This window comes from Morone saxatilis, unplaced genomic scaffold, assembly GCF_004916995.1.
Source record: "Morone saxatilis isolate NCDOM2014 unplaced genomic scaffold, NCSU_SB_2.0 Contig9, whole genome shotgun sequence".
Taxonomy (NCBI): Eukaryota; Metazoa; Chordata; class Actinopteri; family Moronidae; genus Morone; species Morone saxatilis.
In genome coordinates this window covers 2,602,409-2,619,848 of record NW_023340268.1, presented here as the reverse complement: position 1 = coordinate 2,619,848, position 17,440 = coordinate 2,602,409, and the positions used below count along the sequence as shown (strand labels likewise).

Sequence of the window (17,440 nt, the reverse complement as noted above, 5' to 3'; positions counted from 1 at the left end):
AGACGCAGTGAGAGAGAGAGAGAGACAGAGAGAGACAGAGAGAGAGAGGGAGGGAGAGAGAGAGGAAGAGAGGGGAAGGGAGGGGCGGGAGGAGGAAAGAGAGAGCAAGGCAGGAGGAAAGTGGATAAAGAGGGAGAGAAAGAGAGAGAGAGAGAGAGAGAGAGGAAACAGTGAAGATTACAGAGAGAATAAACACTGAGGACGAAGCAAATAAAGAAACAAAGCTGTAGGACGGTGGAGTGGAGAACGAGTTAGGAAGAGGTTTAATTGAATTTTAAAGCAGATCTGTATGTAGCTTTATATTAAAGTTCCTCCTCTGCCACAGAATACATAAAGAATAACTAGAAATCATTCAGCTCCTCCAGACTAACAGAATAAATGGTTCAGCGTCGCCTCTCATGAGTTTGTGTTTCACGAGTGCCCTGTCATCAGTATTACATCCTTTTGTCAGTGTCTTCCAAAATGCATATGACCTTTAACAAATGACTCATATGACCCCTTCTGTTGTGATCTGCCAGCTTTATAGTTAAAAGCAGGATTGACCGGAGGCCAATGTGCTCTTCCCCCCGGCAGCAACGTGCATTAGCTGTCCCAGAGAACAGCTATTTGTATCCCAAATCGTCGCAACCCAGCTACTGTACTACTTCCTCCGTCTGTGTTACGCATCAAGTGTGTGCTATGGGGCGCCAACATGTGCAGCACTTTAAGGTCATATCCAGACCGACAGTAGTGCTGCATGAACACAATGCAGCCTCCTCGTTCATGTCAGTGTGACCACTGACTGCAGAAAAAAAACAAAACACTAGGTTTGTCTCGCAAAAGAAAGAAGCTCAATCCAGCTCCTGCAACGCACTGTGCTGGACAATCGAATACATGCAGACACACATCTCTGGTAGATCGCTTTGTAATGTGAACAGAGGTCTTCAAACTCGTGGATCTGTAGCTCAAACTGGCCTTCCTGGACTGTTCATCATCATCTCACTGCTACCTGGAACAACCATTGCCGTCCCCTCGTAGTGCCTTTTTCAGTCTGAACGCCTGGTTAGGATTGGTTATGGTAACTTAAACTAGTTGGTGAGGTTAGGGAGAAAGCGTGATCACGGTTGAAAGACACCAACGTTGGCGGTTGGCAGAAGACCCTCAGTATCCCCGGATAATGGCAGGTCGCTGTGTAAAGACACAATTAACCAGCGTTGTACATTATTTGTTTGACTGACAGTATTTACCCTACATTCATATTCACAGCACGCCGTTATGACGGCGGTGCTGACGATTTCTGGCGAGGATAGACTCAGTGGGCACAGAGCGAAGCCTTCTGTTGGAATTCATTATCTTTGTTGGAAAGTCAAAGAGTTTAAAGCGGTGTCCTGATGCTGCACAAACTTACACATACGTCTACATTAAAACTAGTAAAATATTTAGAATGTGTGAATATTAAGGATAAAATAACCTGCATCATATGGAGAGCAGTGATACTAGGTGGGGGGCTTCTTCTTATCTCCCCCTTTGGTCATGTGACCAGGTCTCATAATAATGTGATCTGACCGTTGGCAGAGTGCGAGCAGTGATTTAGAAAGAGGAGAAACAGGGAGGAGGTCACTACTATCTGTGTGCTGACACAACTCCCAGTCAGTGTGTTGACATTAGGAACAAGTCTCCTGGGGCGTGTCACCTGGACTGAATTGTTTCTGGTGTGTGTGTGTGTGTGTGTGTGTGTGTGTGTCCACTGGTGTTCTTGCAATCTCATGCGAAGGTGCACGTGTCTGTGTGTTTGTGTGTGCATGGGCGAGTCTGAGCCTGCCTGGGTGTGTACATGTTTGCTGTAACTGTGAACTGAAATTACACCTGAAAACAGATGTTAAAGATGCTGTTAAACTATTTAAAATGATCACGTACACTAGAATTAAAACAGCTTCGGCGCAAAAAGACTATTTTAATTAATGATTATTGTTCTTAATTCTTTGTACTTAACACCAATTAAAATGTTTTGTTTTTTAAATAATACTAGTGCTAGTACTACTGATATACTACTACTGCTGCTACTATTAGTACTTATATTGCTGTTGGTGCTACTGCGACTAATAGTAAGTGTTAATAACAGCAGTAATTAATAGTGGTAGTACTTTTATTACTGTAAATGCCACTAATACTGCTGTTAACACTACAGATAAGACTACAAATAATACGACTAGTACTACTGCTTATTAATACTACTGCTAGTGCTGTTATTATTGTGTGTGCTTCTTTGTATCAGACATCTAGTACATAAAAGTACAACAGTTAAAAAAAAAAGAAACTTAAACTGTAGCTCAATTTGAATAATATTTAATAACTGTTTTTAAGCAATTGAAGATGCCAATAATGGCTTTATACATTAATATTGACCAAAACAATGAATATTAATCAGAAACCTAATGGGAGATCAATCAATAATGCATATAATATTACTTTCCACCCTGTGTTTCTACTATAAGTGGTGGTCAGCTATTGTTGTTTGCACATATAATTGAAGTCAGTTGGTCATATAGCCGCTGTTGTGGAGGAAGGATTCGATGTGTTTAAGATAGAGAGGAGGAAGCCAAACGTGGTAGCACACAGTCACGGCCCGTGTTTACATTACAGGGAGGGGAGCCCTCTTTATGTAACACACTTCCTATATCACATTCCGCCTCTGTATTGTATTTCCACTCAGTGTTTTTCGACACAAACAGCTGCTGGCGGAGCTCCCAGCTCATCTGCATGTCGTCCACTCAGACGACAGAAACAAACTGTACAGGAAATGAAATGCTGCTCCGACTCTTTATCTGATTACTACTGCTGATGTTGCTACTAATACTCAGACTACTGCTCCTATTATATAATACTGTTATCCCGCCCCATGGTCACACCAATATTGTGAGCACTATGTCCTCCTCGTTTTAAATGTTGGGGCAGCTCTTTTTATTTTAGATCATTTACATATTTCTTATTGTAAATTTCTGTGTATAATTCTTGACTTTTGAAGAACTTGTTATGCACCAAAATGCCAAAATTACCACTTGTATTATTTAGTTCTGCTGCTGAGGCTGCGGATTGTACATTTCATGCTGCTACTGCTGCTTTTACTGCAACCTCTAAGATTACTACTGCTTGTACTACTGCTGAGACTATAACCAGTATTGTTACTGCTCTAAAACTGCTCTTAATACTGATGCTGAAAGTACTGTACTGCTAGTGTGCTAACCACTAGGGCTACTGTCTGTACTACTACTTCTACTACTGCTAATACTGATACTGCTAAGGCTACGACTAATACTTATAGTGCTGGTACTACCGATATACTACCGATATACTACTGTGGTGTACTGTCATCACTGTGAATACCAGTGCCACAGTAAAGACCACCTTTGTTGATTCCAAGACCAGGACTAGTTGAGACCGAGTCCAAAGAGTTTTGAGTTCAAGTCGAGACTGAGATAGAAAAAACAAAGAATGCGTTTGCCAATGAGATGAGTTTTTATGAGTTACCAATGTCAGTCACCATAAGGTTACCATTAATAATACTGCTTTTAGTCTACAGCTGCTAACGTTGCTGTTACCAGTACTGCTGTGATAGCTGTTAGCACTGTTAGCACCGTTGACTAACTGTTAACTGGACTCTTTATTATTGTGATATGTGAATAATATTGTCGCTCGTGTGAAATGTTACTCCTCTGACTCTTCACGACTGATTAAACTAAGCAGAGCGTGAGTCAGTCTGTTTTCCCACAATTCAACATTAAGGTTAGATGACACCAGCAATCATGTAACTGTACCCATTATGTTGTGCTTGATGGCTGAATGTTATAGTGCGTCATCGTGTTTGCTCTTCTATTGTTGCACCTGCTCTGAATCTTTTCTTTTGTGTTCCAGTTATTTTGGTCTGTTTTTGAAAACTTGTTGTGAAAAATAGCTGGTTTGAGTTAATTAAAATGCCAGTCCTAACATTAGTGTTTGTTTGGGAAAGGGTAGGCATTTCATCTGATAGTTGAGATTTAATAAGTCATTTTTCTCTTCATGAAACAAAGCGAGTCAGGAGCAAAAGACACTGAATGGATGCCTCAGTTTCACAGCTAATGGAGTCAGTAATTGCAGTTTAAAAGTACTCACTGTAAAAACTAATTGAAAATGAAAAAAGAGATGGAAAAAGTACAAGTACACAAAATCTTCTCAATTACAGTAATTACAATAGAAGTTAACTGTTACCTCCGTCCTCCGTAATTAACATAATTACCATCGTCCCACTAATTGCATTGTTTCCCTTTATTAAATAAGAACCTACTGAAACAGGAAAAGGCTTAAACAGATTTGAAGGGAAATGCGCGGGCCTGCTGGAATAAAGCTGAGGATGATGATGGAGTTATTTTAGGAGGCTTTTGTGCTATAATTACGTCTTTTGTTTTACCTGCTTCGCCTACTTCCACTTAAGCTTTCGTTTTCCTTCATTCCCCAAAATGCCTTCCCGTGACCCCCAGAAAGCAACATCGGTGAGTTTGGTTGCGTTCAGCCGTTGGTTTCATGTGTAGGTGGATCAAGTGAAAAGTGTATAGTTAGATCAAGCTAGCGATTAGTCAAGAGGAAGAGTTGCTCACCTGACTCTCGAACCTCAACCTGTCTATTTTCTGCCTCTGTGGGCGTCTCTGCCCACTACAGCAGATTCCTCCCTGCATGCTTTGTGAACACTGCAATAAAAAAAGGCAGCTCAAGAGAGAAGCTGTTTGATTCTGAAGGACGGAAAAACCAAACCCAAACATTCCCTCATTTTAGCGATTTTAACGACATCAAACTCGGTTGGACCTTCACAAGGCTTTTTTAAAAAAAGTTTCTGATAGAGGACTGGAAAAGTTCCTCCCCGTTTTAGATATATCGCCCAACTTCATCAGCATGCCTCCGTTGCTCCATCTGAGGATCAACTCTTCACGTCCTGAGGCGAATCCTGTGATGGAGAATTTAGATGATACAGCAGACGTTATAAAATGAAGGATTTCAACCAGGATTTCTTGACTTGACAAGACTATGAATAAGAAATTAAGGCTCTAATTCAAAACTGTACAGTCCTTGAATTTCACCAAACGAGACCTTCAAAGACCTTGAAAACTCTTGAGGGCGTCAAAGCTAATATGGGAAATTCAGTGTTGCAGTTCTGGTAGAAACACTGGATTTATCGCGATGTTTTTGGCACAAAAACAGCCACACAAGCAAAATAATCGAGAATTAGTTGCTTTAATCCAAATATATTATTATAAACAAAGCTTTCTGTGAAATTCACAGACACACTAAAGACTGGAGGAGAGAGAGAGAGAGAGAGAGAGAGAGACGGGGAGAAGCAGAGACCGACAGGCAGAGTGACAGGCGGAAAAGAGAAAAACACATAATCTCAGCTAAATTAATGAAAGCAGAGAGAGAATCCGAGAGTCAGCGGCTGCTTCGTCCAAATGGCTCCTGCACACAGACAGGAAATGAAGCCAGGCGAAGCCACGCTTGGCGGCTGTTTATCCGGCAGCAGCGGGATCCGTGTTCTTGGATCAGTTTCAACTTTTTGCCCAAAATGGTTGTTATTAGGACGGGGCTTTGGGCAGACTTATCCAGGATCAGCCCCGTCCAGCTGCCAGAGTCAGATCAAACCAGCAGCAGTTCATCCGATGGAGTCGCTGCTTCACGTACAAACAGATGGACCAGAGGACGTATGGACGGATAAAGAGGGGGATATATGGTGCATTGCACTATGGGAGGTTCATGGTGATTTTATGAATATGCACGTAAACATGTGTACAGTTTGTACTTTTTAAAATATTATTATACATTTTTTTTGACTATATGATCCGTTAAATGCCCGACCATCAGTCCAAAATCCAAAGATGCTCAATTTCCAATTACATGAAGAAAGAAAAGCAGAAAATCCTCACAGTGGTGACGTTGGAAATGAGCAAATGTTGCTTGACAAAGGCCATAAAGCTGCAATAATGGATTTTTTTGGCCACTTCGGGGCAGCGGAAACCAACGTAACATTGACATAATATCACCTAATGAGTCTGATTTTGCAAAAGTGTTAGCAAATTACTTATTTACACATTTAGCAGATTCAGAGAAACGCTAGCAGTTAATTAGAGTCATGTTTCTGGCCACCTGATGAATATAAGTCCAACATTCACTCTGCTTTTGGTCTCTACCGACTCCTGAGAGAAGTATCTGGCTCTTTGGCTGTAAATGCTCCACTGTGTTCACAAGCTACTCTATGCTACTTGGTGCTGAGCAGGGAGCTTTTCTTTTTTGCTTAAAACAGCTGCTGAAAACGAGAGCGGGAAGACTGAGCCAAAACAGCTGCACAATGACCTGAAAGAAGCTAAAATGCTTCCATGGATCAGAGAGGAACTGCAGAGATTTACTGTAACTGCTCTTCAGTGCGAGTTACCCCTTCCACATACACAAAGTCATTCAGTGCATTCCTACCTATTTCTACAGCAGCTTCAATTTAATGGAATTTGCTGCTGAATATTTTTTTAATTTCTAGCGAGATTCAGGTTCAGACGCAAGATGGGCGGATTATTTACAGGGAAGAAAATAAAACTAGGTGATGCTTGCTGCAGATGTCGTTGAGTTCACTGTAACAATAGAGCGTTGTGTCTAAAAACTGGCAGTTTGGACGTAGTTAAATTTTATTTCCACAACAGAAACATGCATAAAAGGAAACATTGTTACCAGAGAAATTAAATCAATTAAAAAACCTTCATATGGTAACACTTTAAGTGTTTTAGAACTTCTCCTATAGGGTCATAGTTGCTTCCATGTCTCCTTCTCTTCTTCAGGACTGAAATGGGTTAACATGTGAAATAAATAAGTAATTGTTTACAGTAACTTTCCCTTCTGGAGTTTTGTGCACTCAGTGTTTGGTAAGAACGGATATTCGTGGTTTATTTTTCTATTTTTGGGAGTAAGTTGACCAGTAAGAGCAGCATCACATGGGCAGTTTATTTGTAGGTTGCAGAGTTTAGTTTCTTGTTTTTGGCGCAAACAGTAGCATCAGAACACCGGTGGCATCTGATTACGACACCGAAATGCTTGGAAATCCTCTTCAAGAGAAGAGGAATCAGGTTTAGACTCTTCTGCCAAAATGTCAAACTCTGCAGGGCGACAGGCTGCCAAGACTCTGGCCAATCATCAAGCTACTGTATTTCTGAGTGCATGTGACTTTTGCTGATAAGCCTCAGTCTGATTGCTGGGAGCCCATTTCCACTCTGGTTTTGACCAAAACCAACTATAAAGGATAATAACTGTAGAGGAGGACGGTGCATTCATGTCACACTGGAGTTTCTGTAAATTCAAGCTCTCACCTGGGGGACAAAAACCATTCAGATATACCTTGTAGTGGTCGACACAAGTAGGAAACGTGAATATATTTTTATTCAGTTGCTCACAAAACTCACAAATTGTGTAAAAGTGTCTGTGAATGTCGGTTCCTTTGCTTGTCTCTGAGGAGTCCAGCTTTTTTTCCACTACTTAAGACAGATTTTATCTCAGAGTTTGAACTTGAAAACCACCATTCACAAAGTTTATATACCCAGAATTCCCCACTCTTATACAAGCACTGCACGCTCAGTGTGAAATCAAGTGTTTTCAGCTGGATTTCAGGGAGAACACGGGGGTGTTTCGACCGTTCTACTTCCCCTCAAATGTCCCACCCCCCGCCTGCCACGGAGCATCAGTCTGACTCCTCAGAGCCTGTGGAGGTTTTGGTTGTGGTATCTGCGGTCGACTCGCATAATAAAATGACTGACAGCTCACAGCAGCCGTCAAGTAGCAAATCAGCATCAGTCGTGCCGCTCTGACTGATATTTAACAAAACGTTCCGGTTCCCTGACGGCTGAGGACATTTCTGTGCTTTGTGGTTTGATACTAGATCTTTTAAAATAAAGATGCGTCAGTCATGCTGAATCTTTACAGTCCATCATTAATGAGAGGGATTCTGGATGAGTTTGTCAAAGAGACAACATCACTTCCTCTCATCTCTGCTGGTAAAAAATAACCAGGCAAATTACGTGCTGTAAACATGTCTCTTTTCTGTTTAATTTGCTCAAGTATCTGAAATCTTTCCACTACAGTTTCAGTCGATATTGGTCACCAGCTCTGCAGTTATTTATAATCTGTGGCTCGGAGCCCGGAGCTCCAAAAAAGCGTCTTACAAATGCTGCCACAATAGAGCTCAGACTGGTTCTGGATGATTGCTCAACTAACACTTGTATTCCAAAGAGGAAACGTTTAGAAAAATCTGGTTTTCTTGTTGTTGTTGTTTTTTTCCCCCAGTTATCAGACATTTAAATTGAATCAGCATTAGCAGCAGTATAAGCTGGTATGGAGGTACGACTGTGAATAGACTCGCTGTTCTTGGTTCTATATTCGGAAAAGAAAAGCAGCGCTAATGCAGAATAGCTTCCGGGTAAAAGCATCACAGAGGAGTTTTACATTCGCTGCTACACTATTTAGTAGCAGCACTCAGGAATAGCTTGAACTGATTTAGCTTTATGTCACACTGTCACACTGATAATGCACCACATCATCTTTTGACTTCCTGCTTCCTATTGTAAACTTTATTTTATTTCATTCCATAGCACTGATGTTTAACACTATTATTGTGCCACACATGAAACATCTTCCTATTAAAGCCTGCTGGAATCTGACTGATGAGGAAAAAACAGCTCTGACATTTTCTATATATAGAGCTAAATGCTTCAGCAGGCACAAGGGATCTGATTCCAGATCAGATTTCTTTTATTTCCTTGTTGTGGTTCAGATATGATCATCATGTCTCCCATGACGCACCACAAAGGGTTAAACACAAACCTGATCTTTCCTGCTTGTTGTAAGTCCAACATGATGTGAACCCGCTGCCCTGCTGAGCGTTTCTGACTCGACACCGCCACCCGGTGGCGAGTCTGCGTCACTGCGGTGACTGCAGGCAGCAGCAGAGTGAAGAAGCTGGTAGTTTCCTGCCTTATGCTGTTCACTTGTCATTAGACGTGCAAAAAAAAGATTTAAGGGAGAAGATGTGGGCGGATTTGATAGAAAAGCAAAAGCACTCGCATTCCTCCTCCTCCTCCTCCATTTTGAATTCAATTTAAACATATTGTCCGCTGTCTATAGGGTAATCCTCTTTATGGTCAACTCATCACAGAGGGCCTCATTCTTGGCTCGAGTGTGCAGCACATGTGACTTTGAAGCCAGCGGCCTGTAGATGAGCTCAACACCAAACCCTCATAGTACAGAGTTTGATCTGTGTAGGACAAGAAACACAACCAAGTTGCCTTTTATGTAGCTTTTTTATTCATTTTTAGGCAGTTTTTTTTGTGCTGTTATAGAATAGATTTAAATCAAGTACTTTTAATGCCCTAAAACAATATTTATATTTATTTTGTACAGCCTGCTCCTTTACAGTTGCCAGCTGTAGTCCTTGTAAAAAGGAAATGACACCACAACAACATTCTTACCATGTTTTGGCTCTGCTGGTTGAAACACAATCTGAGATCACGTCCGAAAGTCGAGGTTGGATGTGATCAGCTCGCCATCTTTAGCGTGTTAGCTCGGCCGCTGCATTCTGACATGCGGCCGTCCTTGGTGAGGGCAGATGGGCTCTAATCTGCAGATAAAACTAGATGATTGGACAACTAAACGAGTAATTAAGCCAGTCCTGCTGATTCTGTGTTTATTGCATCCGAATGGACTGTCAAACAGATTATAATTCACTGGAACTGTACGGACAATTAAACCAGCAATTAACCTAACCCTGACCTCCCCCCCCACCCCTTCTCTCTTTTCTTATGAATTATGTGTGTTTTTATTGATATGACTATCAGAAATTGCCGATAATAACAAAACAGCCTGCATAGAATAATCAGCAGATCAGGGGAATGACCAAGGAGATCGAAGTTCGAACCGCATTCACTCGACTTAATTGCTGACACTCCCCATCCTGCAAGATTCAAATTATTGAATATTATCGAGTTTAGCACTTCAGTTTGACTCTGACAGCTCGTATTGGTCGGAATCCCATTACAGTAATATCTTCTGTGAATCCGACCCTACAGGAGGAAGCTGGGATGAAAGCTTTATGCATTTTGTGCTGAACTCTGCAGGTAATTACAGTCCTCTCTCTCTATCTCCCTCTCAGGTGGTCAGGCGGTGCCTCAGGACCCGTCACCCACTTCTACCTGCCCTCCGGTACCCCCCGGACCTCCGGCGGGCGCCAACGGCAGCAGCGACATCATGGTGAACTTTGACCCCGACCCGGCAGACCTGGCGCTGTCCAGTGTGCCGGGCCAGGAGGCGTTTGACCCGCGGCGGCACCGCTTCTCTGACGAGGAGCTGAAACCCCAGCCGATGATCAAGAAGGCCCGCAAGATGCTGGTCCCAAATGAGCAGAAGGTACTACATCTCCCACAATTCTTTGCTGTCCTACAGACCAGCGTTTGTGATTATTCACTAATCGAGTAGGTTCACATATCTGTGCTTCTACTGGTTTTATGGTCTGTTTGAGGCAAATACAGGCAGGTGGAAATGATAATGATCTCACCTTTATATTTGTGGATGATTCAGGAAAATCTGTTTCTTGTTTCATACTTTGATTCATGATTAGTTTTAAATCTACATATTTAATTGAATACATTATAGCACTTCAATTTGCAGTTTTTAGGATTTTTTTGTCTTAAAGCTTCAAAAATATTCTGAAATCTGTAATTTGAGACCCTAAAATCTTACTTTCTTAGGATAAAAAAATGCAAGTAGAGCAAGAATACAACTTTTTCCAGTAATAAAATCTAAAAATAAAGTTATATTGGATATTTTATAAAATCGAATTTCATTTTTCACCCCCCTAATCTTTTGTGTTTCAAGATAGACGCCAATTTCCATAAAAGTGAGAAAATTTGGTTTTCAGGACTCTGATAAGATAAATAAAGAATCAAAAAAATACAACAGTATAAAAGTAAGTCACACCTCACATGATCATCTCTGTAAGACTGAACATTTAAATTAAAATAAAAGTCCAGGGAGAGACGCTGTGTTTTACAGTTTTCTAGAGATAGAGACTCACTCACAGATCAAAAGAGGTCAACGTTTTCCTTCAGTATTCAGTTCAGGCAGACGCCATAGCAGAAGCTTACAAACCCAGAACTTCATCACGACAAAGGCCACAGTTCTCTGACAGCTCCCGTACTGATGTGGAAAAAACTAAAGGAGCGTGACGCCCACTAGTATTGATGCCTCCTGACGAGAGTCCTAAAATATTTTATGCTCAGCTCATTGCACAATAGGAGAAGCTCTGATCAATGGCTCATGTTTTCATAGTTCAGCGCGGAGCAGCTGCAGCTCCTGAGGCGTTTGTAATTTATGGAGAGATGAAGGCGCTCACCTTGCCTCGTTCACCCGTAGCCACTTCTATAAATCATGTGTTCGCTGGTTTTGGAAAAATGATCTTGGACCAAAGTTAGAGATGAAGCTCGGATTGCTCTGCAGCTCCTCATAAATATGATTTTTAGATTCAACACTTTGTTTAATACCAACCTTCTACTGAGGAGTTGGAAACTCTGGCTATGATCAAAAGGTGAAAGGTATTCCAGGATCCCAACATTAAGGAGAATTAGAGTACATTAGTGCGCACAAGCTAACCTCAAAGCACCGATCACTCCTCGTAAAATGCAAAGGATAATGATGTAGTTTAATTATGGAATGTGAACTCTGCCAAATGTAAACAGATCCTGTAAAAGGCTCTCTGAGGAAACTCTACGAAGCAGTCGGGCCTGCAGTCATTCCACTGGCATAAATCTTTCAGATAGAGATCTCTACAAGGTTTTACTTTCAATTTGCACTTGTATTTTGCTCTCGAAGTTCAAAAGTTTAACACAACAGTCTCAGTGGTTTCCAATCTTCCTCTCGTGAGACCCTCATCTGCCAGCACATTTCTTTCGTGCCCCTGAAAAACACAATGCTGCAGACTTTTGTGAGGCTGCAGGGTGTTTGTATCTGCAGCGCCGAGTATTTATTCATTCAGCTGAGCACTCAGAAGGGCGGGACTGTACAGCAGCGTTAAGACAGAAGATGTATTAATACTATTTTCACTTGAGTCATTATCATTCTCCATCTCACCTTTGATCAATTATTGAATATTATTGATTTTACAACTTTTAAACTGTGTAGGTCTTTATATAGAAAGCTCTGGTCTCGTAATGTGTCTGTGTGTGTGTGTATGTGAGCTTTTAGTGTCTGTTCACACATGTTGACAGCCAATATGTACTGAAAGCAATAAAACATGAGGAGGTGTTCCAATATAAGGAACTAATGGATGAGGCAGCGTATGTTATTTTCTAGATTAGAACATCTTTGAGTGTATTATTGCTCTTATACAATGGTCACCAATTACAGGTAAAAAGAGCCTTAGCTTTACACAACCTGTATTTCTTTACTACACTGTAATTTGTGAGAAGAGGTATGTTTGAATATTTTCCGTGGCCATGGTATAAAATGACCTAATTTGGTCTTTTCGGGCAGCTGCTTGTGGTTTTTGTGTTCTGCAGTTACGAGTATTGAGCTGTTGCCACCTTTCCTCCTTCCTTTCCTTTCTTTCTTTCTCTCTCATCACACAACTGACCCTTCTCATACCGCTCTCGCCTCTTTTTTTTGTTCTCTGTCCTCCCCCCACCTTCCTCCCCACACACCCCAACATACCATACACCGCCGCCGATGATAGGACGAGAAGTACTGGAGCCGACGTGTCAAGAACAACGAGGCGGCGAAGCGCTCGCGGGACGCCCGGCGGCTGAAGGAGAACCAGATCTCTGTGCGCGCCGCCTTCCTGGAGCGGGAGAACGCCGCCCTTCGCCAGGAGGTGGCAGACATGAGGAAAGAGCTGGGCCGCTGCAGGAACATCATCAACAAGTACGAGAGTCGACACGGAGACTTGTGAGGAGGAGGAAGAAGAACAAGAGGAAGATGAAGGAGGAAGGGGCGGGAGGGGAGGAGGAAATTAGAAAAGGGTACAAGGCAACCCAACAACAGCAGCACTTTAGTTGAAGTGGCGAAGGGGGAGGAGGCCGGCGTAGATCTGCAGTAAGCGCTGTGCGACACCGGGCGCAAACACGAAAAAGTGTGTTTTAGTGTGAGCGCTGTGCTTCAGGATGGCACGACAGGAAAGCACAGCGACACCGTTTTTTCCAGTTTGACTCTCTTTGTACATGCTGCTCCGTTGAACCCACACAACGTACTGTATCACACCTTGTGTCACCTCGGCAGCTTACGTCACCCTCGGTGCTGTGCTTACGGTCGGTGTCGCACGGCGTTTTTGCAGGTAGTGCGTCCCGGCCGCTGCTCCGGGCCAGTTCAAACAGGGTGTTGAATTCACATTATGCCAGTGAAATCTCACTTTTTAAGCTCAAGGCACGGATACAAGCCAGGAGAGGTCAGATGTGTAATTTTTTTCTATAAATAGGACAAAAAAAACATGTATATTTTTGAACTGGGCAGGAAGGCAAGACTAGTCCAGCAAAGAGGAGGAAGAGGAAGAGGAAGAGGTGCAGGGTTTTCGTCCATAACGCAAAGAGATTTTGACATAGGATTATTGTATATTTTTCTATTAGCAGAGATAGTCAGGAGGAAGATTTTGGAGATAATCTTTTGTATATTTTATATATGGGGCGGGGAGGGGCTGTTAGCTGGACAGTCACGGGGCCACACAAAACGCTTTTCCTCCCAGCTGTTTCTTGCTAAACAACAAATAATCTATTTTCGATTTCACGGAGCTGGTTAGTCGGAGGCCGAGGCGCAACAGAGAATGTATCACGGTTGAATCAGGTATTTTACAAGGTGTGAGGCGAGGCCAGGTATCTTAGTAACGATTGTTTTTCGGCATCTTTGGGCGGGGTAGGGGGGCGGGGCGTTAGCAGGAAGACGGTGAAACAAAAATTGTATAGATTTAAGAAATTTTTGTGTTCGTTTGTTTTTTTTTGTGGGCTCGTTGAAGAACTTGATTTGTTATCTTCTATTTGATTCCGTGTCTGATTCTTTTTTTTTTTAAACAATCGCAGGGCTTTTATTTTCGAAGGTGAAGGGGAGAAAAAGAGAGAGAGGAAAGCAAGGAAGTAATTAGCCATCAGAACAGCTGGATGTGAGCAGATGTTTTTTAAGGAATATAAGGTGGAGGATTTCGCTGGCAGGTTTTTTGCATTTAGTTTAGGTGTCTTGCTCACACGCACACTTGGACACACAATTTGTTAACAATAATACGACACGGTTGCGGTCTTTCTCTCTCTATTTACTCCTCGAATTTGTCCAGGAAGTGCAAAAATGAAATACTAACTGGTTTAGGGTTGATTTGCCCAGATTGAACAGTGACTGAAACCTTCAGCATGCAGACACACAGAAAACACACACACAGTCCTCACCCAGGTTTGAACCCTTATTGTTGTTGTTGATGTTGTTATGGACTTCTATGGTGCTGATCTGATCTGATCCTTCACCTGACGCACACACAAACACACACAAAAACCCCAACCACACACACACGTGCAGACATACATACATCTCAAACACAGTACTGAACTGCCTATACCTTTTCTTTGTCTTTTATTCCTTCTTTTTAGTTTATTTTTCCTTTTTTTGTTGCATATTGTATCGATAAATCGTATATAGATTTACACACAACACTTGTCTATACCTCTCCTTCAAACTTTACCCAATGAGAAACGAGAAATGCACCCTACTGCTACTGTACCATACAACTGTACTATTGAATATTAAACTATTCTCTCACTAGATATATATATATGTATATGATATATGCTTGAATTATGTGATTATAGTTGTAATATACATAATTGAATATATTACAGAGAAACCCATCTGAATCATTTTGTCAGTTTTTTCTCAGGTGTTTTTGTCTGAGGTATTAAATACACGTATTAAAAAAAAAAACACGCAAAAAAGTCTTTGATTGGATCACAGAATCTGTGGTTTGTTTTGTTTGGTTTTTTGGGGGAGGGACGGGGGGGGGGTAATATTTTATTTTTCTTGTTGCATTTCAGAGCTGTTTGGATTTATTGTTAGGATTCTGTTAAACCCCAGTTTATTACTAACTCACTACGGGGCAGAAAACGCTCTCCTCAGACCAAGTGACCGTTCACTAAGCCCCGCCCCCTTCAGTTACTGTTGCTACGGCCGTCAAGCTTTCCATTTTAGTGGCGTTTTACCTCTCGAAAATCTGAATTATTTCCTTTAATGTCAGACATGCAGCTTGTTCGATCTAGTCCACGATCTTCAGTTTTACCGGCTAAAATGAGAACAACTCCATCGCTGTGTCTGAAATCCCTCCGTTGTTCACTCATTCACAAATCTCTACATAATAAAAACTCCATTATTTACTCAATGGTGAGCAAGAAATGGAGATTTTGGATGAATCGCTGTCATTTTGTCATCACTGACAGCTGTCTTTAAAAACGTATTGACGCAATACAGAAAGCAACTTTTTTGTTTCATCGTGCAAATTTATATTAAACAATAAAGAAAAAATGTCATTCACATTCAGAATTTGGACACCAATCGGTAACAGGACTGATTTTGGACACAGCGACAGATTAACCACTCAAAATGTTTAGTATTCTTTGAAACAAGAGGACCTTGATTTTAAACATAAGTGGACAAGCAGCCTCTCATTAGATTTGCTCATTAGATTTTATTAGCTACAGCTAGCTTGCTAACTAACATTTACTCAGTCGTAAACGGTAAAAACACAGCTGGAGACCGACTCGTATGCAAATGAGAAACGTTTAAAAGGGTCTTAAACATGCATTTGATGGCTACATGCATTGTATCATGCTAATGTGCTGTAATGCTGTGTAATGATGCAGAAAAGATGGAGGCAAATGTCACTGGAAGATTTCATCAGTTGTGGCCAACTAGCTAATTAAGCTAATGTTATTCTTTCTCCGGCTGACTTTTATGTTTCCAGGTCATTGAGACCTCTGTAAAAGGGATCATAAATATGCACCACATACAGGATGTAATGCTGAAACACTGAGGCTAAAGAAACACGTCCCTGCTCGACCATAGGAAGACGCGGAGCAGTGTTGCTCTTGTTTTGCAGCAGTTGGCTTTATTGTATTTCCTTTAAAAAGTCAAAATTGGATTACTTCTTTATATAGTTAACCATGCTTGCTAATGTTACAGTTAAAGTTACGGTCGCTGAGCTATGATTGGACAGTTGCTGTTTGGGGGAGGGGTTTAGTGAACGGTTTATTTAGAGATGGCAACTAAACCTCATTTAAAAGTTTAAAAGTTTTTGTTGCCTGCTTCACAGCTGTAGTCGCTAGTATTATAATTGCTATTGTTATACATTTCTTTTCAGTTTCATGGAACAGCTTGTTTTCTTCAAAGTAAGCTGTGATTTGATTCTTGCATAAATCCCCTTTGATTCCCCAGAACAACTTTTCACTTGATTTCCCATGAGCCTGTTTGCTGTTGGCACCATCCGCAGACTTAAGTGAACCCCAGGTGTATTATGGGAGCTGTAGTTGTATCCTTGATATATTTACACACTATATATTTTCCTTTTTCTTGTTTGATTTGTTTTTTTTTGGGGGGGGGGATCTGTTTAAACCTGATACACAGACAAAAACTTTTGAATTTAAATCCCTGGAAGAAAAGTCTCAGAGCTTCTTACGTTTCCATCTGTTGGTGGAAGAAGAAAGCCATGTGTTTTTTTCTTTTTTGATATCTGGGATTTTTGATTCACAGACGTTTCAGAAACTTTTTGACAGTGCTATTTTTCTATGTAACTGTGTTGTTGAGCGTGTTGCAACCTTTTCTGGCGGCCGTTTGAGGCCCACTCTTCACATGGTGGCGGTGACAATTTACTGCTGTACGATAAAACAGCATTGCGGGTAATAATGACAAGAATAATAATGTACACAGCCATGTTATTTCTCCTTCAATTTTGTGGATTCTCAGATAACTTTCTCCATGTTGTGACTGACTGTTATGAACTACAAGTCCCATGAGCGCAACACTACCCCGACTCCTCACCAGTATTGTGTGCTGTCCACAGGGATGATGGCATATGTGTTCTGGCTTCTTTTCCCTCCAAACACCAATAAAGGCTTATCCTTATTCACTGACAGAGCTTTTCTGGTGTCTTGCTGTGTGATATGAAACTACAAACCAGGCGGCACCTGCCACACTGTTGAAGCTAATGTGTGCTTTTTACCTGTACCTGGCTACTAGAGGTTGACTCTGTAGAAAAAAAACATCCCAACAGCACAGACAGGTGCGTACAAAAGGTAATACAAAATATGAATGAAAAATGTTAAACACTATAAGTTAGATTTACAATAGCTAATGTCTTCTAACATGTGTTTTCTGATGGCTTATAACATGTATTGCTCCA

General features: G+C 41.4%; 1 protein-coding gene across 1 annotated transcript in view; it reads left to right on the top strand.

Annotated features, from left to right (window-relative positions):
- dbpa (D site albumin promoter binding protein a) overlaps positions 1-17,171 on the top strand; it is a gene marked incomplete at its 5' end in the record, with an annotated part of 20,317 nt that extends 3,146 nt beyond the window's left edge. Inside the window, 2 exon segments of the mRNA XM_035681071.1 lie at positions 10,181-10,434; positions 12,755-17,171. Coding sequence (XP_035536964.1) covers positions 10,181-10,434; positions 12,755-12,970 — 470 coding nt within the window.
- Positions 17,172-17,440: the final 269 nt, after the last annotated feature.